The 26,324-nt window shown below is 42.2% G+C and overlaps 1 protein-coding gene across 1 annotated transcript; it reads left to right on the top strand.

Annotated features, from left to right (window-relative positions):
* The first annotated feature begins 293 nt into the window (after positions 1-293).
* On the top strand, positions 294-25,872 carry LOC139477202 (matrilin-2-like). The gene is made up of 6 exons (XM_071259759.1): positions 294-388; positions 6,661-6,715; positions 8,678-8,869; positions 16,360-16,503; positions 23,671-23,784; positions 25,214-25,872. The coding sequence occupies exons 1-6, from the start codon at positions 380-382 to the stop codon at positions 25,822-25,824; spliced, it is 1,125 nt and encodes a 374-aa protein (XP_071115860.1). The 5' UTR covers positions 294-379; the 3' UTR covers positions 25,825-25,872.
* The last annotated feature ends 452 nt before the right edge of the window (positions 25,873-26,324 follow it).

Below are 26,324 nucleotides of genomic sequence, written 5' to 3'. Positions count from 1 at the left end.
TAGCATGTTCCTGACTATTGACAATATAATACATGTGCCATCAATCTTACAAACAGCTTCTGACAGAACTCGGGAATTTTATATTTACACTCTTTAAAAGGCCACAGTCAGATCAATATTTGCGTGATACCCAGGTTGTCTAACACTTAGTTACTGAAACAAACAACTGCATTTAAATTGGAAAGGAGCCCCAGTGAGATGGGAGATTCAGACTTTTGAAAAATCTAGACTTGCTTTATCTAGGTACATTTTATTTCTATAAGGGCTGGGCGGACTATTGGCCAGCCAAGCTATTCTAGAGGCTACACATGTTACACATCAACCTTATAAAACCAGTCCGTCACTCGCAGCAGCACCACACTTGGTACAAATCTTGACAATGGAGAAGGTAAGTTGTTTTCTGTATGTTATAAAGTTCTATGTAAGGCTCACTAAAATACATTCTGCAGGGGAACCTACACTATGTGCGAGTATTTAAGGACACCCTGAGCCTAGAATTGGAAAGGGGATGAGTATAGGCTACTACAGCTGAGAAAGGTTAATAGTGGAATGGAGGTGAATATTTTATTAAATATATGTTTTGGGATATGTAGGAGCCACAATGTTTACCGTTACCCACCTGCTTCAAGTTAATAATTTGGCTTCAATGTCGAATCTCCTTTCCCCACTCAACTCGTTAAGAGTTTCTTATTAACATTGCAGATTTTATTTGACCCAGGTGTCTATATGCTCAAATTAGTTCATTTGAATCTGTCTAAACCGGACTATAATAAATCCGTATCCCTACTATATAAACTAAACTGCCGGGCAGTAGAAAGGATACACCCACGTTTTTGTGACTTCAATGAAACAAACAAGATATGGATATATTCGATTGGGAGTGTTTGATACAGGTAACATAGTTGTGTTTCGGGACTTAAGTCTTCAGTGTTTCGACAACTTTTTTCTTCCAAGTAACGTATTGAAAACGTTTGTAATTTTGGGGCAAATCCAATTTTTAGTGTTGCCTCCTTTTCCCGGGTAGTTTATCTTCATCGATCAGTAACTGTCTGACGCGGACTTCCTTTACTCTGAATTACTGATTGAAATTATTGAACAGTGTATTATCACTCTCAAATTCGGAATTGATGTTTAAAGATCTTCGACGCGCATCCGGTAGGCTGTTCTTCCACTTAGATTGAAGCCGACAGTTGCCGAGACCCAAATGTAACATTATATTACGGTTAATGACTCACAGAGGAAAATAACTCTTTGCCAAACCACATATACTCCAGTTTGTTTTATTTCCACCTGCTTGTTGGAATACATACCTGCTTGTTGGTTATTTACCTACTTGTTGAAATATATACCTGCTTGTAGGAATATATAGAGACTCTCACCCAAGTGTCTTTTGATATCAAATATATCAACACTTTTATCAACGAGTGTTGATATATTTGATATCAAAAGACACGAGGGTGAGATTTTATTTATCATCCAACATCATTCTTCCAACTTTTTCAATTTGTAGGCAGTAATTAGCAGTGTCTTTATTGAAAAATGTACTGCTAACAGCTTCAGTAGCAGAGCCAGTAGTGATGTCATTTGATAGTGACGTCATGGTAACAGTGACGTCACTATAGTCTGCAAAGCATTGTGATGTAATTTCATTGCTGCGATATCTACAGTGTAGATATCGCTTGATCTCATCCAAGCGATATTTCCTGTGGGAGCCAGTTTTGGATGATAAATACATGGTTGTTGAAATATATACCTACTTGTTTGAAATGTATACCTACTTGTTTTGAATATATACGTACTTGTTGGAATATATACCTGCTTGTTGGAATATATACCTACTTGTTGAAACATATACCTACTTGTAGGAATATATGCATGGTTGTTGAAGTATATACCTACTTGTTGGAATATATACCTGCTTGTTGGAATATATACCTACTTGTTGGAATATATACGTACTTGTTGAAGTATATACCTACTTGTTGGAATATATACCTGCTTGTTGGAATATATACGTACTTGTTGGAATATATACGTACTTGTTGGAATATATACGTACTTGTTGGAATATATACCTACTTGTTGGAATATATACCTACTTGTTGGAATATATACGTACTTGTTGGAATATATACATACTTGTTGGAATATATACCTACTTGTTGGAATATATACGTACTTGTTGGAATATATATCTACTTGTTGGAATATATACCTACTTGTTGAAATATACACCTACTTGTTGGGATATATACATACTTGTTGAAATAAAGACCTTCTTGTTGAAATAAACACCTACTTGTTGAAATATAGACCGACTTGTTAGAATATATACCTACTTGTTGAAATATACACATACTTGTTGAACTATATACCTACTTGTTGAAATATACACATACTTGTTGGAATATATACGTACTTGTTGAAATAAACACCTACTTGTTGGAATATATACCTGCTTGTTGAAATATACACCTACTTGCTGAAATATATACCTACGTGTTGGAAAATATACCTGCTTGTTGGAATATATATCTACTTGTTGGAATATATACATACTTGTTTGAATATATACCTACTTGTTGAAATATATACTTACTTGTTGGGATATATACATACTCGTTGAAATAAACACCTTCTTATTAAATATAGACCGACTTGTTAGAATATATACCTACTTGTTGAAATATACACCTACTTGTTGAACTATATACCTACTTGTTGAAATATACACCTACTTGTTGGAATATATACCTACTTGTTGAAATAAACACATACTTGTTTAAATATATACCTACTCGTTGAAATACATACCTACTTGTTGAAATACACACCTACTTGTTGGAATATATACCTGCTTGTTGAAATATAAACCTACTTGTTGAAATATATACCTACTTGTTGGAATATATACCTGCTTGTTGGAATATATATCTACTTGTTGGAATATTTACCTACTTGTTGGAATATATACGAACTTGTTGGAATATATACCTACTTGTTGGAATGTATACCTACTTGTTGAAATATATACCTACTTGTTGGGATATATACATACTCGTTGAAATAAACACCTTCTTGTTGAAATATACACCTGCTTTTTGGAATATAAACCTACTTGTTGAATTATATACCTACTTGTTGAAATATACACCTACTTGTTGGAATATATGCCTACTTGTTGAAATAAACACATGCTTTTTGAAATATATACCTACTTGTTGAAATACACACCTACTTGTTGAAATACACACCTACTTGTTGGATTATATACCTGTTTGTTGAAATAAACACCTACTTGTTGAAATATATACCTACTTGTTGGAATATATACCTACTAGGTGGAATATATACGCACCTGTAGGAATATACACCTACTTGTTGGAATATATACCTACCTGTTGAAATATATACCTACTTGTTGGGATATATACCTACTTGTTGAAAGATACACCTACTTGTTGGAATATATACCTACTTGTTAAAATATACACCTGATTTTTGGAATATATACCTACATGTTGAAATACACACAATATGATGGAATATACACTTACTTGTTCGAATATATACCTACTTGTTGAAATAAACACCTACTTGTTGAAATATATACCTACTTGTTGAAATACATACCTACTTGTTGAAATATACACCTACTTGTTGGAATATATACCTGCTTGTTGAATTGTACACCTACTTGTTGAAATATATACCTACTTGTTGAAATATACACCTACTTGTTGGAATATATACCTTTTTGTTGAAATGCACACATACTTGTTGGAAAATATACCTACTTGTTGGAATTTATACTTACTTGTTGGAATTTATACCTACTTGTTGGAATCTTCATCCTCCTGTTGTCTGATTCCCATGTTTGTCTCTCTGTTATGATACATAAGGTCCGCAGTAACTAGTTCATAATATACTACTCAACAGTTGTGGGGGAAATATGCTCTATATCTATATCTCAAAGTAGACTCAGTTTATGGATAACATTTTCTTTAATTCTGTAAAAGCGACGTTTAAGTACAGATCCTTATATCGTTGTTAAGCAAGACTGAATGAGGACTTCCTTACTTATATTGGAGATTTAACATGCGCTTCCCGACTGCAAGCACACGGCCAGGCAATTTAAGTGTTTCCAAAAAAGGGGAAAAATGAGTTTGTGCAACCTAGGAGGGGAGCTTAAGGGGTTGCTTATATAGTAAGTTTGAAATTTTGAGATTTGGAAAGAATGCCAAGAGTCGGTGGGGGACGAACTAAGGGAGCTTTGTGTGTTGGGTGGTTGTTAGATAAGGTAGTTTTGGTTTTAATATTTTATTTGGGGTTTAAATGCAACTAATTAGTCCTGTTTTAATTAGTATTTGCCTAAGGCTTTGAATTTTTCTAATTTATTTTGTGGGTTTAGGATTGATTCTAGTGTAAGTCTGGTTTTAAGATTTAGGTCTGTAGTGTTGTTCAGTGTGTTTAGTAGTGTGTCCTGGTGTTTCTTGTTGTTTGCAATGTGGGCAATTTTCTGTTGTGTGTAAATTAGCTATTTTACGGTGATTATCTAGTTCGGTGTGGTCTGTTTGTAGTTTAGTAATTATTCTGTAGATTTTTTTGGGATGGGTGTAGTATATTTGGTTTATTTAGGGTTTTTTTTTTAGTACTTTCCTGATTTGTCTATTTGAGTTTTGGTATATAATTTGCCATTTTTTGTTGATTTTTTGTTTAGTGACACTTTTGATTTCTGATTTTGAGCTGGGTAAGTTTAAGCTTATTTCTGGGAGTTTAAGCGATAATTTTCATTTCCAAAGATACCTACGTGGGCGGGGATCCAAATGAACTCTATTTGTTCACCTGCCTTAGTTATGTTGTTTGAGCTATTGAGTATTTGATTTAATAATTTGGGGTGTTTTTTAGTGTTGTTTTTTTATTTTTGAGGGTTTGAAGTCCACTCAGGGAGTCGGTTAGGATGAGGATTTTTGGTGCTTTTATATTGCTAATTGTGTTGAGGCCATGCCCATTAGTTCGGCCGTGAATATGGATTTGTTGTTTGGGAGTCGGTAAGATTGTGTGTTTTTGGTTGGTTGTGCGACGTGTTTAGGTCTTTGCTGCATCTGGTTACTAGGTTTGTAATGTGAGCATTCCAGGTGATATGTTCATCGAAACTTAATCCTAATAATTTGGTTTGTTTTTGGAATTTTATTGGTTTGTTGTTTAGTTGGAGATTTAGGGAGGCGGTTTGCATATTTTTGTGTTTAAATACTATTCCTGTGGTTTTTTTCTGAGTTTAGGGAGAAGCCCCATTTGTCAGCCCATTTTTGTATTTTATTTAGAGATTTTTGTAGTTTTTTTAGGCCATTTTAATGTTTTTTTGTGCGGATCCAGAGGGCTCCATCATCCGCGAATTTTGATGTGTTTACTTTGGGGGATAGTCCCTCGAATAGATCGTTAATCATAATATTGAAGAGTGTTGGGCTGCCCTGGGGAGTGACATTTTCTAGGGGGCATTGGTCCGATAGCGTTTGGTCTATGCTCACGATGATTTTGCGGTTTGTTAGGAAACTTTGGATGTAGTTAATTATTTGACCTTTAAGACCTATTAGTTTTTGTATTAGCCCGTTATGCCAAACCATGTCGAATGCTTTGGAGAAGTCTAGAAAGATGCTTTTAGTATATTGTTTGTTAAGTTAGCCTGTTTTAATATCCTGCTCTAGTCAGCCGAGGTTATCTAAGGTTGAGCGTCCAGGAGTGAAAGCGCTTTGGTCTGGATTTATTATGTTGTTTTGTTCTAAGTAGCGTTGTAACCTGCTTTTTGCCATTGATTCCATTACTTTGCACAAGTTATAAGTTAGGGAGATTGGTCTGTATGAATTAGCCTGGTCAGCTGGTTTATTGGGTTTGGGGATTGGTATGACCAGGGCTTGTTTCCAAGGTGATGGGACCTCTCCGTTTAGATATATGAGGTTACAGAGTTTTAGTAGAGTTTTGAGTAGTTAGGGTGTTAGTTGTTTAATTATCTGGTATGAAGTAAGGTCTAAGCCTTGGGCTGTGCCCTTTTTCCTATTTTGTAGGATGTGGAGTATTTCTTCCATTGTGAAATGGAGATTAATTTCTAGGTTATTATCTTTTGGCTCTTTGGTAACTGTGGCCCTCAGCTGTTTTCTTTTTATGGTTGATTTATAATTGATAATATCTTAAGTGAGCGATGTTATAAAAAAAGGAAGTTACTTACGCTTTATCAGAGCTGACCGAATACTTGGTTGTATTATCAAATATAACTTAATATATAACTTTGAAAACTTATACAAAACAATGATGATGAGTATCAAATAAATATGTTCAGATTTTTCGCTCAGATGTACAACACTTCAAACATGGTAGTGGTCAAGTGGTTGCAAATTCAGTTCGTATCCCAGTCTTTATTTTTACACAAAATTACTCAGCCACAGATTACCTTTTACAAACTGTTGGTTAAATAGACATAATCAAATTTGAAAAAAATCAATTATATAAAAAACAAACTTTCTTTTGCCCCTCAGTTGATGTGTTATATATATTTTTTGTTCGTATTTTCATATGATACTGCAGCTGAGAATTGATAGAAAACAAATCTCACAACTTTAGTTTTGGAAGCAGACTTTCAGTTGTTCCAAATGTTGATTGTTCAAGGATCCGGTAATACTGCTGCTTCTCCTGCTGATTTGTCACTCGTGCTGCAGCCAGGGTAAGTTGGTTACTGTCGCTCACACGTATCGCATATCTGTTGCCCTAGCGACACTTTACATTATATTCTATGGAATAACCAACAACAATAAGTTTGAACAAAATTATTCGCTCTTCAAAGTAAGTTGAGTACGAAATATTGGTGTACAGATATGAATACACAATGCCATTTAGAAAGTGGTCAAATATTAATGTAACAAATGTTATATTTGGGATAACATTTTCTTAGTAAAGTACATATTCTAGTACTTCGTTGGGTTGAGTCCCGTCCGGGATTCGTACCCACACCTGCCAGGGTGAGGCACCTAATCGCCAGTCAACAATCTAACACACTCAGCCACCGAGGCTTCCAAAATGAAAGCCCGACAACTGGTAGATCACGTACTTTGAGTACCCCCTGACAAGTGTATATTGTCACGGCTCCCATGGCCGAAAGCTATGAATACACAATGCCATTTAGAAAGTGGTCAAATGTAACAAATGGTATATTTGGGATAAGACTTTCTTAGTAAAGTACAGATTCTAGTACTTGTTTGGGTTGAGTCCCAGATATTGAATCAGATATTGAATCAGAAGTGATAAAAAAACCGCATTATTATGATAAACGAATGGTATTGTAGACCTTCTGTTATATCCCCATATCGAAAATAAATCGGATTCAAACCTCTTGAACACATTCAGGTGTCATCATTGCTGGGAGAAAAAGTGAAGTTTCAGCTACATTGATCACGTGGTTTCTGAGGAGAAGAACATTACGATGGCAATCTCATTAAAATCAGATATCAGTTCTAAACAAAGACCTGAGGACATCACATTACGGGTCACGTCAGGACGAGCTTTCGCGAAATTTGACCAACGACTAAAATGACTAACATGACGTTGACATCAGCCAATTAGAAAAAAAACCTTTCGCGAGCTTTACGGCACTCCTTTCAACCTGGCGACTTCTATTTCTGTCTACGCTTGAAAAAAAAAATATTGACATAGTTCTCGAATAAAATTTCGAAAACCGATCAAGCGAACATTTCGGAATGTCTAATATAAGGTTGAGAGTGTATGGCAGTGCTTCCTACGTACTGCGTAACGCCTCCTCAGTTCAAATGTTTATCTCACGGAAGCGAGAGATAGACGATCATTTTTACGGAATCAGTCGTACGGATCGTAACTGTTGTTCAGATTACCCTGTGTTTTCGTTTACGAGGTTGCATGATTACAAAATAAATTTCGACTATCACTTTCATGATCTTGTAAGCGACGCTTTGATTGGTCAGAAGAAAGGTTGTTCTGGCGTGACCCGCGATGGGATGTCATCAGATCCTTGTTTAGCGATAGCGAGAACTATGATCTTATTTTAGTGAGATTGATTTCGATGCATGATGTTTTGTACTTTCCAGTATGGCGACTGGCAGCCATATTGTATTTCCGATTATCTTGAACTAACTTGGTACTTCATAAAGTGACTATCTCACCCACCACGTTTCAGACTAATGGTCATATAATGGTTTGAGGAGATTTTATACTAAAAGAAATATCAAAGATGGCTGGCTGCATATAGAAATCCCATTGTTCATGCTTTGAATACACTTGAAACCCTTTACAGCAGCAGACACCAACTGACTCCATGAAACCAACCAGCACCTGAAGTTCACAAGATCGGTTCGACAATTGTACAGTTTGTGTATCGTGGTTGTTCCTCCAGACACATGGCCTGCCGTCGTTGACGTTAAGACGGTATCTGGATTAACTGTGAAAAGGACATCGGGATCGGGTGGTCTGGTTTGCTGACTTAGTTGACGCATGCCATCTTACCCAATAGCACAGACAGATGATGTCAGTCACTGGCACAAACAAACAAACAAGCACACCAACAAACACACAAACAGATTTCTGGGCACATCACTCATTTTAAAGCAGTAAACAGAACTGACTGATATTGAATTGAGCTGTGTCCTGTGTGATTCAGATCCGTGTGAAGACTTCACAGAATTTTCCGACATCGCGACTCGACACCCGACAACGACAGGAAATCCACGCACCGTCGATGACAACAAACTGTCCACAGGGTGGTATGCAGCCCCAAGGAAATGGAAACTGCTCAGCCGGGACCCTGGAAATGGCAGCATGTGTGGAAATGCAAACCCGATATACAGAGAGTGTAAGCCATGTGGGTGCATGGTGTGACGGTGTTTGACAACATGGTGGTGTGGTTACATGATGTGGTGGTGTGTGGTAGCAGAGAGTGACATAGTGTGACGGTGTGTGACAGCATAGTGGTGTGGTTACACGATGTGGTGGTGTGTGGTAGCATAGAGTGACTTGGTGTGATAATGTGTGACAGCATAGTGGCGTGGTTACATGGTGGGGTGGGGTGTGGTAGACTAGAGTGACATAGTCTGACGGTGTGTGACAGCATAGTGGTATGGTTACATGGTGTGGTGGTGTGTGGTAGCATGGAGTGATATAGTTACATGGTGTGGTGGTGTGTGACAGCATGGAGTGACATGGTTACATGATGTGGTGGTGTGTGGTAGCATGGAGTGACATGGTTACATGATGTGGTGGTGTGTGGTAGCATGGAGTGACATGGTTACATGATGTGGTGGTGTGTGGTAGCATGGAGTGACATGGTTACATGATGTGGTGGTGTGTGGTAGCATGGAGTGACATGGTTACATGATGTGGTGGTGTGTGGTAGCATGGAGTGACATGGTTATATGATGTGGTGGTGTGTGGTAGCATGGAGTGACATGGTTACATGATGTGGTGGTTTGTGGTAGCATGGAGTGACATGGTTAAATGATGTGGTGGTGTGTGGTAGCATGGAATGACATCGTTACATGATGTGGTGGTGTGTGGTAGCATGGAGTGACATGGTTACATGATGTGGTGGTGTGTGGTAGCATGGAGTGACATGGTTACATGATGTGGTGGTGTGTGGTAGAATGGAGTGACATGGTTACATGATGTGGTGGTTTGTGGGAGCATGGAGTGACATGGTTACATCATGTGGTGGTTTGTGGTAGCATGGAGTGATATAGTTACATGGTGTGGTGGTGTGTGACAGCATGGAGTGGTTGGGTTACATGATGTGGTGGTGTGTGGTAGCATAGTGTGACTTGGTGTGATAATGTGTGACAGCATAGTGGCGTGGTTACATGGTGGGGTGGGGTGTGGTAGACTAGAGTGACATAGTCTGACGGTGTGTGACAGCATAGTGGTATGGTTACATGGTGTGGTGGTGTGTGGTAGCATGGAGTGATATAGTTACATGGTGTGGTGGTGTGTGACAGCATGGAGTGACATGGTTACATGATGTGGTGGTGTGTGGTAGCATGGAGTGACATGGTTACATGATGTGGTGGTGTGTGGTAGCATGGAGTGACATGGTTACATGATGTGGTGGTTTGTGGTAGCATGGAGTGACATGGTTAAATGATGTGGTGGTGTGTGGTAGCATGGAATGACATCGTTACATGATGTGGTGGTGTGTGGTAGCATGGAGTGACATGGTTAAATGATGTGGTGGTTTGTGGTAGCATGGAGTGACATCGTTACATGATGTGGTGGTGTGTGGTAGCATGGAGTGACATCGTTACATGATGTGGTGGTGTGTGGTAGAATGGAGTGACATGGTTACATGATGTGGTGGTTTGTGGTAGCATGGAGTGACATGGTTACATGATGTGGTGGTGTGTGGTAGCATGGAGTGACATGGTTACATGATGTGGTGGTGTGTGGTAGCATGGAGTGACATGGTTATATGATGTGGTGTTGTGTGGTAGCATGGAGTGACATGGTTACATGATGTGGTGGTTTGTGGTAGCATGGAGTGACATGGTTACATGATGTGGTGGTGTGTGGTAGCATGGAATGACATCGTTACATGATGTGGTGGTGTGTGGTAGCATGGAGTGACATGGTTAAATGATGTGGTGGTGTGTGGTAGCATGGAGTGACATCGTTACATGATGTGGTGGTGTGTGGTAGCATGGAGTGACATGGTTACATGATGTGGTGGTGTGTGGTAGAATGGAGTGACATGGTTACATGATGTGGTGGTTTGTGGTAGCATGGAGTGACATGGTTACATGATGTGGTGGTTTGTGGTAGCATGGAGTGACATGGTATGACGTTGTGTGACAACATAGCTGTATTGTGACACGATGTGGTGGTGTGTGGTAGCATAGAATGACATCGTGTGACGGTGTGTGGAATCATAGTGGTGTGCTTACATGGTATGGTGGTGTGTGGTAGCATAGAATGACATGGTGTGACGGTGTGTGAAAACATGCTGGTGTGGTTACATGATGTGGTGGTGTGTGGCAGCATAGAGTGACATGGTGTGATGATGTGTGACAGCATAGTGGGGTGGTTACATAGTGTGACGGTATGTGAAAACATAGTGGTGTGGTTTCATGGTGTGGTGGTGTGTGGTAGCACAGAGTGACATGGTGTGACGGTGTGTGACAACATAGTGGTGTGGTTGCACTATATGGTGGTGTGTGGTAGCACAGAGTGACATGGTGTGACGGTGTGTGACAACATAGTGGTGTGGTTGCACTATATTGTGGTGTGTGGTAGCATAGAGTGACATGGTGTGACGGTGTGTGACAGCATAGTAGTGTGGTTACATGATGTGGTGGTGTGTGGTAGCATAGAGTGACATGGTGTGACAATGTGTGATAGCAGAGTAGTGTGGTTGCATGATGTGGTGGTGTGTGGTAGCACAGAGTGACATGGTGTGACGGTGTGTGACAACATAGTGGTGTGGTTACATGATGTGGTGGTGTGTGGTAGCATAGAGTGATATGGTGTGACGTTGTGTGACAGCATGGTGGTGTGGTTACATGATGTGGTGGTGTGTGTTAGCATAGAGTAACTTGGTGTGATGATGTGTCACAGCATAGTGGTGTGGTTACATGGTGGGGTGGGTGGGGTGTGTTAGAATAGAGTGACATGGTGTGACGGTGTGTGACAACATAGTGGTGTGGTTACATGATGTGGTGGTGTGTGGTAGCATAGAGTGATATGGTGTGACGTTGTGTGACTGCATGGTGGTGTGGTTACATGATTTGGTGGTGTGTGTTAGCATAGAGTAACTTGGTGTGATGATGTGTGACAGCATAGTGGTGTGGTTACATGGTGGGGTGGGTGGGGTGTGTTAGAATAGAGTGACATGGTGTGACGGTGTGTGACAACATAGTGGTGTGGTTACATGATGTGGTGGTGTGTGGTAGCATAGAGTGATATGGTGTGACGTTGTGTGACAGCATGGTGGTGTGGTTACATGATGTGGTGGTGTGTGTTAGCATAGAGTAACTTGGTGTGATGATGTGTGACAGCATAGTGGTGTGGTTACATGGTTGGTTGGGTGGGGTGTGTTAGAATAGAGTGACATGGTGTGACGGTGTGTGACAGCATAGTGGTGTGGTTACATGATGTGGTGGTGTGTGTTAGCATAGAGTAACATGGTGTGATGATGTGTGACAACATAGTGGTGTGGTTACATGGTGGGTTTGGGTGTGGTTGAATAGAGTAACATAGTGTGAGAGTATGTGACAGCATAGTGGTGTGGTTACATGCTGTGGTGATGTGTGGTAGAATAGAGTGACATGGTTCGACGTTGTGTGACAACATAGCTGTATGGTGACACGATGTGGTGGTGGGTGGTAGCATAGAGTGACATGGTGTGACTGTGTGTGACATCATAGTGGTGTGGTTACATGGTATGGTGATGTGTGGTAGCATAGAATGACATTGTGTGACGGTGTGTGACATTATGGTGGTGTGGTTACATGATGTGGTGGTGTGTGGTAGCATAGAGTGACATGGTGTGACGGTGTCTGACAACATAGTGGTGTGATTACACGATGTGGTGGTGTGTGGTAGCATAGAGTGACATGGTGCGATAATGTGTGACAGGATAGTGGTGTGGTGGTCTGTTGGTGTGTTGTAGCATAGAGTGACATGGTGTGACGGTCTGTGACAACATAATGCTGTGGTTACAAGGTGGGGTGGGGTGTGGTAGAATAGAGTGACATGGTGTGACGGTGTGTGACAACATAGTGGTGTGATTACATGATGTGGTGGTGTGTGGTAGCATAGAGTGACATGGTGCGATAATGTGTGACAGGATAGTGGAGTGGTTTCATGGTGTTGTGGTGTGTGGTAGCATAGAGTGACATGGTGTGATGGTGTGTGACAGCATAGTGGTGTGGTTACATGATGTGGTGGTGTGTGTTAGCATAGAGTAACATGGTGTGATGATGTGTGACAGCATAGTTGTGTGGTTACATGGTGGGTTTGGGTGTGGTAGAATAGAGTGACATAGTGTGAGAGTATGTGACAACATAGCTGTATGGTGACACGATGTGGTGGTGTGTGGTAGCATAGAGTGACATGGTGTGACGGTGTCTGACATCATGGTGGTGTGGTTACATGATGTGGTGGTGTGTGGTAGCATAGAGTGACATGGTTTGACGGTGTCTGACAACATAGTGGTGTGATTACACGATGTGGTGGTGTGTGGTATCATAGAGTGACATGGTGCGATAATGTGTGACAGGATAGTGGAGTGGTTTCATGGTGTGTTGGTGTGTTGTAGCGTAGAGTGACATGGTGTGACGGTCTGTGACAACATAATGGTGTGGTTACAAGGTGGGGTGGGATGTGGTAGAATAGAATTGCATGGTGTGACGGTGTCTGACAACATAGTGGTGTGATTACATGATGTGGTGGTGTGTGGTAGCATAGAGTGACATGGTGCGATAATGTGTGACAGGATAGTGGAGTGGTTTCATGGTGTGGTGGTGTGTGGTAGCATAGAGTGACATGGTGCGATAATGTGTGACAGGATAGTGGAGTGGTTTCATGGTGTGGTGGTGTGTGGTAGCATAGAGTGACATAGTGTGACGGTCTATGACAACATAATGGTGTGGTTACAAGGTGGGGTTGGGTGTGGTAGAATAGAGTGACATGGTGTGATAATGTGTGACAGCATAGTGGTGTGGTTACATGATGTGGTGGTGTGTGGTGGCATAGAGTGACATGGTGTGATGGTGTGTGACAGCATAGTGGTGTGGTTACATGGTGTGAAGGTATGTGACAACATAGTGGTGTGGTTTCATGGTGTGGTGGCGTGTGGTAGCATAGAGTGACATAGTGTGACGGTGTGTGACAACATAGTGGTGTGGTTACATGATGTGGTGGTGTGTGTTAGCATAGAGTGACATAGTGTGATGATGTGTGACAGCAAAGTTGTATGGTTACATGATGGGGTGGTGTGTGGTAGAATAGAGTGTCATAGTGTGACGTTGTTTGACAGCATAGTGGTTTGGTTACATGTTTGTGTTGATGTATGTTTAGGTGATGTGATATGTGTTGATGTGTTGTGGTGTTTGGTGATATGTGTTGATGAGTGTTGATGCTTTATGATGTGTGTTGATGTGTGTTAGATTGTTGAGAATGGTGATTATGTGTGGTGATATGTTTTGATGTGTTGCTGTGTGGTGACATGTGGTGGTGTGCAGTGATGTATTGTGTTGTGTTGTGATATGTGGTGATGTGTTGTGATGACTGCTGTTGTTTGAAGATGTGTGTTGATGTTCGGTGATGTGATGCAATGCGTTGTTATGTGTTTTGTAGTGTGTTAATGTGTGGTGACGTGTTGGTTTCAGTGATGTATTGTGTTGTGCTGTGATATGTAGTGATGTGTGTTCATGTTCGGTGATGTGTGTTTATGTGTAGCAGTTGTATTAGTGTGTGTTGATGTGAGTTGATGTGTGTTAGTTTGCGTCGATGTGTGTTGATGTGTAGCAGTTGTATTATTGTGTGTTGATGTATGTTAGATTGTGTTGATGTGTGTTGTGTGATGCGATGTGTTGTGATGTGTTGTGATGTATGTTGATGTGTTGTGATGTATGTTGATGTTCGGTGATGTGTGGTGATGCGTTGCGATGTGTTTTGTAGTATGCTGATATGTGGTGATGTGTATTGATGTGTAGTGATGTGTGGAGTGTCGTGTGGTAATGTGTGTTGATGCTTTGTGATGTGTCTTGATGTGTGTTACATTTAGGTGATTGGTGGTGATGCGTGGTGATATGTAATAATGTGTGGTGATGTGTTTTGTAGTATGCTGATATGTGGTGATGTGTAGTGTCGTGTGGTAATGTGTTGTGATGTGTTGTGTTGTGTGTTGATGTGTTTTGACGTGTGGTGGTGTGTAGTGATGTTTTTTGTTGTGTTGTGATATGTGGTGATGTGTGTTGATGTGTGTTGATATGTTTTGGTGTGTGTTGATGTGTGTTACTTTGCGTTTATGTGTGTTGATGTGTGTTAATGTGGGATGATGTGTTGTGATTTGTGTTGATGTGTGTTGATGTCTTGTGATGTGTGTTAATGTGTGTTAGTGTGTGTTGATGTGTGTCGATGTGTTGCGATGTGTTGTGAAGTGTTTTGTAGTGTGTTGATGTGTGTCAATTTGTGCTAGAGTGTGTTGATGTATGTTGATGTGTGTCAATTTGGTGGTGTGTTGTGATGTGTGTTGATGTTGTGATGTGTTTTAATGTGTTGTGATGTGTGTTGATGTGTTGTGATGTGTTTTGTAGTGTGTTGATGTGTTCCGATGTGTTATGATGTGTTTTGTAGTGTGTTGATGTGTGTTGATGTGTTCTCATGTGTTCTGATGTGTGTTAAATTGTGTTAGTGTGTGGTGGTGTCTGTTAGTTTCCGTTAGTGTGTGTTGATGTGTGTTACTTTGTGCTAGAGTGTGTTGATGCTTAGTGATGTGTTGTGATGTGTTTTGATGTGTTGTGTTGTGTGTTAATGTGTGTTGATGTATGTTGAGGTGTGGTGATTAATGGTGATGTGGTGTGATATTTTGTGTTGTGTGTTAATGTGTGTTGATGTGTGTTGATGTGGTGTAGTGTGTTGATGTATGTTGATGTGTTGGGATGATGTGTGGTAGTGTTGGTGGGTGTTGATGTGTTAGTTTGTTTTGATGTGGGTTGATGCGTGTTGATGTGTGTTTATGTGTCTGATGGGTGTTGACCTTTGGTTCAGTGTGTGATGTGTGATGACGTGTGTGATGAAGTATAAGATGTGTGTTGTGTGTGTTCACGTGTGATATGTGTGCTGATGTGTGTTGATATGCATGATGCGTGTTGATGTGTGTTGTGTGTGTTGACGTGTGTCATGTGTGCTGATGTGTGTTGATATGCGTGATGCTTGTTGATGTGTGCTGATGTGTGTTGATATGCGTGATGCGTGTTGATGTGTGTTTTGTGTGTTGACGTGTGATATGTGTGTTGATGTGTGTTGATGTGTGTGATGTATGTGATGTATGTGATCTATGTTGACGTATGGCGAGGTTTATTCTTGGTGTCTGTTGATGTGTGATGATATGTTTTACTGTGTGGTGTTTTGTGCTATCTGTCTTCACTGTAGTTACATTATCAGGACACCATTACAGGGCGCTCTGTATTGCATCAATATATTTAGTATACTATATTTACTACAGTACAGGAAGTCATAACTGAGTGTTTTATTTTTAATTGAGAATGATGGCTGTTTTACTGACATCACATGCAGTTAAATTTCAGTTAGTTCTAAAATATATTGACCAACTCTAATTCTGTGTCTTTCCAGCTAAAACTGGGGACACGTCTACGTTGTGTCTTAGGCTAAGTTCTGATGCTTGTTTGGGACAACATATCATCGGGACGAGGATGTGTGGGGGTAGAGAAATATATCATCTCACGAAGAGTCCAGGTGGGACAGCATATTGCTTTGGTAAGTCTTTGGGTACTACTTTCCTTTGAAGTGTCACCTATATTTGTTGGGTAGTGCATAACTGATGTCAGCAGAGTCGTTGACAGAGAAACAAAAACGTCATGAATTCATTATGCAGCCCGTGCGTGATGATCCCCTAAACCCCCTCCCCGCTTCCATAAACTGTGACCACACTTCTTTTCTCACCCCATCTGCACTGTTATGGCAATCACACCCTGATTCTCACCCCATCTGCACTGTTATGGCAATGACGCCCTGATTCTCACCCCATCTGCACTGTTATGGCAATGACGCCCTGATTCTCACCCCATATGCACTGTTATGGCAGTGACGCCCTGATTCTCACCCCATATGCACTGTTATGGCAGTGACGCCCTGATTCCCTCCCCATCTGCACTGTTATGGCAATGATGCCCTGATTCCCTCCCCATCTGCACTGTTATGGCAGTGACGCCCTGATTCCCTCCCCATCTGCACTGTTATGGCAATGATGCCCTGATTCCCTCCCCATCTGCACTGTTATGGCAGTGACGCCCTGATTCCCTCCCCATCTGCACTGTTATGGCAGTGACGCCCTGATTCCCTCCCCATCTGCACTGTTATGGCAATGATGCCCTGATTCCCTCCCCATCTGCACTGTTATGGCAATGATGCCCTGATTCCCTCCCCATCTGCACTGTTATGGCAATGATGCCCTGATTCCCTCCCCATCTGCACTGTTATGGCAGTGACGCCCTGATTCCCTCCCCATCTGCACTGTTATGGCAATGACGCCCTGATTCACGGCCCCTGGAAACTGTCACAGTGACCACAGCCTTATTTTCACCACCTTGAAACTGTCATGACAATCACAGCCTGATGCTAACCCCTCCAAACTGTCATAACGAGAACACCCCGATTCTTACCCCCTCCAATCTGTCAACGTGACCACACGCTGATTCTCACCCAATCTACATTGTCATAGCTAACCACATCTTGATTCTCACCCCCTCCAAACTGTCATAGCGACAACACCCCGATTCTTATTCCCTCTTAGCTGTCATAGTGACCACACTCTGATTCTTATTCCCTCTTAGCTGTCATAGTGACCACACTCTGATTCTTATTCCCTCTTAGCTGTCATAGTGACCACACTCTGATTCTTATTCCCTCTTAGCTGTCATAGTGACCACACTCTGATTCTTATTCCCTCTGAGCTGTCATAGCGACAACACCCTGATTCTCACCACTCAACTGTCATGCTGTCCAGACACTGATGGTCAACCCTTCAGCTGTCATGCTGTCCAGACACTGATTGTCAACCCTTCAACTGTTATGCTGTCCACACACTGATGATCAACCCTTCAACTGTCATGCTGTCCACACACTGATGGTCAACCCTTCAACTGTCATGCTGTCCAGACACTGATGGTCAACCCTTCAACTCTCATGCTGACCAGACAATGATGGTCAAATCTTCAACTGGCATGCTGTCCAGGCACAGACTCTCAACCCTTCGAGTATCACGCTGTCCACCCACTGATGTTCAACGCTTCAACTGTCATGCTATACAGACACTGATAGAGTACAGCGACTGTGATGAACACCAACCTTGTGCTAATGGGGGCACGTGCACGGATATATGGAACGGCTACAGCTGCGCCTGTCTGCCTCGTTTTTCGGGTGTAAACTGTACAGGTAGGTTTCAGAGTTGCCATGATGGCATGAGTTCGCTTCAACGCACCTTTACGACTTTTTCAGCTATATGACCGCGTGTCAGATTGTTTTTGTTTGTTTGTATGTTTGCTGTATGACACCACACTCAGCAAAATTCCAGCTTGATTATCACCATTTAAAAACTGTCATGCTGTCCAGACACTGATAGTCAACCCTTCAACTGTCAATCTGTCAAGACACTGATGGTCAATCATTCAACTGTCATACTGTCCAGACATTGATTGTCAACCCTTCAACTGCTATGCTGTCCAGGCACTGAAGGCCAACCTTTTAACTGTCATGCTGTGCAGACACTGATTGTCAACCCTTCAACTCTCATGCTGCCCAGGCACTGATGGTCAACCCTTCAACTGTCATGCTGTCCAGACACTGATGATCAACGCATCAACTGGCATGCTGTCCAGACACTCATTGTCAACCCTTCAAGTGTCATGCTGTCCAGACACTGATGTTCAACGCATCAACTGTCATGCTATCCTGACACTGATTGTCAACCCTTCAACTGTCATGCTGTCCACTCACTGATGGTCAACTCTTCAACTGTCATGCTGTACATGCACTGATTGTCAACCCTTCAACTGTCATGATGTCCACTTTCTGATGGTCAGCCCTTCATCTGTAATACTGTCAAGACACTGATGTTCAACTCTTCAACTGTCATGCTGTCCAGACAATGATGGTCAACATTTCAACTGTCAAAATGTCGAGACACTGATGTTCAACCCTTCAACTGTCATGCTGTCCCGACAATGATGGTCAACTCTTCAACTGTCATGCTGTCCAGACACTGATTGTCAACCGTTCAAATATCATGCTGTCCAGACACTGATGGTCAACCTTTCAACTGTCATGCTGTCCACCCACTGCTGTTCAAGGCATCAACTGTCATGTTGTCCACTCACTGATGGTCAGCCCTTCAACTGTAATACTGTCAAGACACTGATTGTCAACTCTTCAACTGTCATGCTGTCCAGACACTGATTGTCAACCTTTCAACTGTCATGCTGTCCATAAACTGATGGTCACCCATTCAATTGTCATGTTGTCCAGACACTGATGGTCAACCCTTCAACTGTCATGCTGCCAAGGCACTGATGGTCAGCCCTTCAACTGTCATCCAGTCCAGACACTGATGGTCAACCCTTCAACTCTCAATCTGTCCAGATACTGATGGTCAACCCTTCCACTGTCATGCTGTCCACACACTGATGATCAAGCCTTCAACTGTCATGCTGTCCAGACACTGATGGTCAACCGTTCAACTGTCATACTGTCAAGACAATGATGGTCAACCCTTCGAGTATCATGCTCTCCAGACACTGATTGTCAACCCTTCAACTGTCATTATGTCCAGACACTGATTGTCAACCCTTCCACTTTCATGCTGTCCACACACTGATGGTCAACCCTTCAACTGTCATGCTGTCAAGACACAGATAGTCAATCCTTCAACTGTCATGCTGTCCAGACACTGATTGTCAACCCTTCAAATGTCATGCTGTCCTGTCACTGATGGTCAACATTTCAACTGTCAAAATGTCCAGGCACTGATGGTCAATCATTCAACTGTCATGCTGTACATGCACTGATTGTCAACCCTTCAACTGTCATGATGTCCACTTTCTGATGGTCAACCCTTCCACTGTCATACTGTCAAGACACTGATGATCAAGCCTTCAACTGTCATGCTGTCCAGACACTGATTGTCAACCCTTCAACTGTCATGCTGTCCAGACAATGATGGTCAACTCTTCAACTGTCATGCTGTCCAGACGCTGATTGTCAACCCTTCGAGTATCATGCTCTCCAGACACTGATGGTCAACCTTTCAACTGTCATACAGTCCACTCACTGATGATCAACCCTTCAACTGTCATGCTATCCAGACACTGATTGTCAACCCTTCAACTGTCATGCTGTCCACACACTGATGGTCAACCTTTCAACTGTCATGCTGTCCACAAATTGATGGTCAGCCCTTCAACTGTTATACTGTCAAGACACTGATGTTCAACTCACCTTTACGACTTTTTCAGCTATATGACCGCGTGTCAGATTGTTTTCGTTTGTTTGTATGTTTGCTGTATGACACCACACTCAGCAAAATTCCAGCTTGATTATCACCATTTAAAAACTGTCATGCTGTCCAGACACTGATAGTCAACCCTTCAACTGGCATGTTGCCCAGGCGCTGATGTTCAACCCTTCAACTGTCATACTGTCAAGACACTGATGGTCAACCCTTCAACTGTCAATCTGTCCAGATACTGATTGCCAATCATTCAACTGTCATGCTGTCCAGACACTGATTGTCAACCCTTCAACTGCTATGCTGTCCTGGCACTGATGGTCAACCTTTTAACTGTCATGCTGTGCAGACACTGATTGTCAACCCTTCCACTGTCATGCTTGCCACACACTGATGGTCAACCCTTCAACTTTCATACTGTCAAGACACTGATGATCAAGCCTTCAACTGTCATGCTGTCCAGACACTGATTGTCAACCCTTCAACTGTCATACTGTCCAGACACTGATGATCAACCCTTCAACTGTCATGCTGTCAAGACACTGATGGTCAACCCTTCCACTGTCATTCTTGCCACACACTGATGGTCAACCTTTCAACTTTCATACTGTCTAGACACTGATGGTCAACCCTTCAACTGTCATGCTGTGCAGACACTGATGGTCAACCCTTCGAGTATCATGCTGTCCAGACACTGATTGTCAACCCTTCAACTGTCATTCTGTCCAGACACTGATTGTCAACCCTTCCACTTTCATGCTGTCCACACACTGATGGTCAACCCTTCAACTGTCATGCTGTCAAGACACTGATTGTCAACCCTTCAAATGTCATGCTGTCCTGTCACTGATGGTCAACATTTCAACTGTCAAAATGTCCAGACACTGATGTTCAACCCTTCAACTGTCATGCTGTCCAGACAATGATAGTCAATCCTTCAACTGGCATGTTGCCCAGGCGCTGATGTTCAACCCTTCAACTGTCATACTGTCAAGACACTGATGGTCAACCCTTCAACTGTCAATCTGTCCAGATACTGATTGTCAATCATTCAACTGTCATGCTGTCCAGACACTGATTGTCAACCCTTCAACTACAATGCTGTCCAGGCACTGATGGTCAACCTTTTAACTGTCATGCTGTGCAGACACTGATTGTCAACCCTTCCACTGTCATGCTGTCCACACACTGATGATCAAGCCTTCAACTGTCATGCTGTCCAGACACTGATTGTCAACCCTTCAACTGTCATACTGTCCAGACACTGATGATCAACCCTTCAACTGTCATGCTGTCAAGACACTGATTGTCAACCCTTCCACTGTCATTCTTGCCACACACTGATGGTCAACCCTTCAACTTTCATACTGTCTAGACACTGATGGTCAACCCTTCAACTGTCATGCTGTGCAGACACTGATGGTCAACCCTTCAACTGTCATACTGTCCAGACACTGATTGTTCGACCCTTCTGCTCTCATGCTGTCCAGACGCTGATGGTTAACCCTTCCACTGTCATGCTTTCCATACACTGATGGTCAACCCTTCAACTGTCATACTGTCCAGATACTAATGGTCAACCCTTCAACTGCCATGCTGTCCATACACTGATGTTCAAACCTTTAACTGTCGTACTGTCCAGACACTGATGGTCAACCCTTCAATTGTCATGCTGTCCAGACACTGATGTTCAACCCTTCTGCTCTCATGCTGTCCAGACACTGATTGTCAACCCTTCAACTGTCACACTGTCCAGACACTGATTGTTCGACCCTTCAACTCTCATGCTGTCCAGACGCTGATGGTCAACCCTTCAACTGTAATGCTGTCCAGACACTGATGGTCAACCCTTCAACTGCCATGCTGTCCAGACACTGATTGTCAACCCTTCACCTGCCATGCTATACAGACACTGATGTTCAACCCTTCAACTGTCATGCTGTCCAGACACTGATTTTGTAACATTCATGGCGACCACACCCTGACTTTCACCCCCTCAAAACAGTATTTGTGACCATACCAAGATTTGCACGCATTCGAAACACCGACCATGTCCTGATACGCAACTACTCGAAACTGCATACATACTTTGATTCTGTCCCCTTCAAAGCTGTCATGGAAACCACATTCTGATTTTCGCACCTTTGAAATTGTCAGTACGACCACATCCTGATTTCCGCCCCTGCTAAACTGTTATGGTGACCACGCACTGATTTTCAAAACTTCGAAATTATGATGGCAACCACACCATTTATCCCCTCAAAACTCAGACTGTTGTAAGCTATAGAAGTCCTTATTTTCACCCCTTACAAAACGTCATGTTGTGCACACCCTGATCTTCACCTCCTCAAAACTGTTTTTGCGTCCATACCTTGATTTTCACCCATTCGAAACTTTCCTGGTGACCACACCCTGATTCTCACCCTTTCAAAACTCTCGCAGTGACCGGACACTTATTTTCACCCCTTCAAAACTGTTTTGGCGTCCATGCCTTGAGTTTTTTTAGCAATCGAAAGTCTCATAGAGACAATACCGTGATTCAGACCCCTAAACAAATATCCTGGTTGCCACATTCTGATTTGCACCCCTTCAAAGCTGTCATGGTAACCACATTCTGTTTTTGCACCTTTGATATTGTCATTGCGGCTGCATCCTGATTTCCACCCCTGCGAATCTGTTATGGTGACCACACAATGACCTTGACCCGCTCATTACTGTTTTAGCGTCCATACCATGGTTTACACCCATTCTAAACTTTCACAGCGACCACACCCTGAATTTCACCCCCTTTAAAAACCAAATCCTGATTTGCACCTATTCCAAACATTCATAGCGACCATATCCTGATTTTCGCTCATTTGGAACTATAATGGCCACCACAACCTGATATAGACCACTTCGAAACAGTCATGGTGACCCAACCCGATTATCCCCCTTTACAAATTGTCATGTCGTTAACACACTGATTACCATCTTTAAAAACCGGCATGGCGATCACACCTGCTTATCAGCCTTTACAAACTGTCATGGCGTTCACGCACTGATCACCATGTTTAAAAACTGGCATGGTGACAACACCTGCTTATCACCCTCTACCAACCGACTTGGCGTATACACACCGATCACAATCTGTCTTGCGTTTACATATTAATTACCAGCCTTTAACAACTGTCATGACTTTCACACACTAATTACCACCTTCAAAAACTTTCAAGGCGACCACATCCTGATTATCGCGCTTTAAAAACTAGTATGGCGACCACACCTTGAATATAAGAATAAAACAAAACTGTCATGGCATTGAGATACTGATTAGCAACCTTCAAAAAACTCTTATGTATTTGCATATATGTTGTATCTCCTTTATTCTTATTTCAAAACACTTTCTGGAAACTAATTAAGCTTCACATTTCAATTTGCAGAAAACAGCGACTGTGATGAACACCAACCTTGTGCTAATGGGGGCACGTGCACGGAGACATGGAACGGCTACAGCTGCGCCTGTCTGCCTCGTTTTTCGGGCGTGAACTGTACAGGTAGGTTTCAGAGTGGCCATGATGGAATGAGTTCGCTTCAACGCACCTTCAATACTTTTTCAGTTATATGACGGCGTGTCAGCAATATTCCAGCTTGATTATCACCATTTAAAAACTGTCATGGCGTTCACACACTGATTATCACCACTTCGAAACTGTCATACCAGCCACACCCTGAGATTCATCTTTTAGAAACTTTCATGGCGATCATATCCTGACTTTCAGCCATTGATGCCTTATTTTCGTTATTTGGAACTGTTATGAAACCATGCCCTGATTTTCACCCCTTCGAAACTGTCATATCGACCACAACCTGATTATGACCCTTTAAGAGCTGTCGTGGCGTTCACACCCTGATAATCACGCTTTAAGAACTGTCATGGCGTTCACAAACGAACTACCACCCTTTACAAACTGCCATGGCAACCACATCCTTACTTTTACCCCTTCAAAAAACAGTATTGGTATTGGCTTTTTACTCATTCAAAACTGTCACAGCGACCACATCAAGATCTGCAACCATTCGTAACTGTCATGGAAACCACCCACTGATTTTTACCCCTTCAAAACGTCATGTTGTGCACACCGTGATCTTCACCTCCTCAAAACTGTTTTTGCGTCCGTATCTTGATTTCCACCCATTCGAAACTTTTATAGTGACCACACCCTGATTCTCACCCCTGCAGAACTCTCACAACCCGTCTTGGTGTTCGCACACTAATAACCACCCTATACAAACAGCCATTGCGTCCAAACACTGATTAACAACCTTAACAAATATTTACGGAGTTCACACACTGATTATGACACTTCAAAAACTATAATGGCGTGCAGACACTGATTTCCACCCTTCTAAAACTGTCAAGAAGACCATGCCCTGATTATCTCAATCAAAAACAACTTTCACAATTGTCGCCTCTATGAACAGTGTTTCAGTAACACTAGTCATAGGAATTGCACTCTTCACGATTGAGAACATATATTGGTAGCAGAAGTAGTGGTAGTTGTAGCAGCAGCACATGTGGAAGATGCTCAATTCATTTACTGTCAATAACAATTTTAAACTCCAAAATGCCCATATCAAGGAAAACCTTCGGTTAGAATATAAATGTAGACAAAACAAAATCTGGAGTTAAGAGCTGAATGCTCGCCATAAAGTCAAAGCCACAAATACTTATGCTGTACCTATCCTTTCGTATTCTGTTGGTGTTATTGTTTGAACGAAACAAGAAATTCACTGCATTGATGCCCTCACACGGAGAATCATGTCAGACAATAGAGCCAACCATCCTCGTTCTCCTTAATCGACTATATTTACAAATCTATCTATCTATTTATCTTGTCTCATGTGTAACATTGTAACAAACAACAAAGTCCCTTCATCTACAAACTAGGAACAATCTTTACATATTGTACGTTTGTTTTCCAGTTTCCAGTGACAGGAAGCTAGATATCCTGATTGTAGAAGATGTGTCGCGCTCCATCGGCAAACCCAACTTTGACGAAATGAAACAATTCCAAGAGAGTATGGTAAACTCTACCACCATAGGCAGTGATGCTGTTAACGTTGCATTGATAGCATTTTCTTCAAACGCTAGAGTGGTATTCAGATTCACTGAATATAGCAGCAACAAGTCTGGTGTTCTGTCAGCTCTCCAGCAGCAGACATACGAAGAGGGTCCGTCTACGAACATTGGCGATGCCATCAAGCTGGCTACAAGTACAATTTTCAATGGCGACCGCAATGACGCTGACAACAAGGTCATCATGTTTACCGATGGGTACACCACAATGGAGGACCGGGAGGCCATTGCTGCCAGTATTGGTTCTCTGAAAGCCAAAGCTGAGGTATTTGTTGTTGCTATCTCGGAAGTAGATGCGAATTCCACAATCCACCTAATTGCTTCGAGACCTTCCAACATCTTCCAGATTCGCTCCCCTGATGCAGTCAGTGCTATCTTACAGAAGATGGTGGCTGGTCCCGTCCTGTCGCAGAACAGCTTTGCCCAGCCGTCCAGAAATGAATTTTATAGGGGATGAAGTAGCTGTACTAAATGTTATTTCGTAACCAATAAATGGTCTGCATATGCTGCGAGTTTGTTGTTTCGCGGACGATAAGGGGGCGCGGGCGTCTGTGTGTGCGAGTGTGTCCGGTGCGTGTGTGCGAGTGTGTCCGGTGCGTGCGTGCGTGCTTGCGTGCGTGCGTGCGTGCGTGCGTGCGTGCGTGCGTGCGTGCGTGCGTGCCTGCGTGCGTGTGTGTGTGTGTGTGCGAGCGTGCGTGTGTGTGTGTGTGTCAACTGCATTGGCTCTACTGACTCTAAAGCACAGCCAACATCCATTGCTGACTGCTTAGTAAAGCAAAGCCAACAGCAGTGGTGTTGCTAAATCTTTAATGAAGCAAAACCGAGAGTGCCATTGATGACTGATTAGTAAAGCAAAGCCAACAGAGGCTCTGCTGACTGTTTAGTGAAGTAAAATCAATTGCATTAGCTCTACTGACTGCTTAGTAAAGCAATGCCAACAGCAGTGGCTTATTTGTT

This window comes from Haliotis cracherodii, unplaced genomic scaffold (genome assembly GCF_022045235.1).
Source record: "Haliotis cracherodii isolate W230 unplaced genomic scaffold, xgHalCrac1.p SCAF_32, whole genome shotgun sequence".
Taxonomy (NCBI): Eukaryota; Metazoa; Mollusca; class Gastropoda; order Lepetellida; family Haliotidae; genus Haliotis; species Haliotis cracherodii.
This window is presented reverse-complemented; position numbering and strand designations above follow the sequence as displayed.

Bases quoted from the DNA above. Each gene is read 5' to 3' on its own strand.
- LOC139477202 (XM_071259759.1), top strand. The intron at 6,716-8,677 runs GTAAGTTGGTTA...TGTGTGATTCAG, and splicing joins TCACTCGTGCTGCAGCCAGG to ATCCGTGTGAAGACTTCACA. The intron at 16,504-23,670 runs GTAAGTCTTTGG...TTCAATTTGCAG, and splicing joins TGGGACAGCATATTGCTTTG to AAAACAGCGACTGTGATGAA.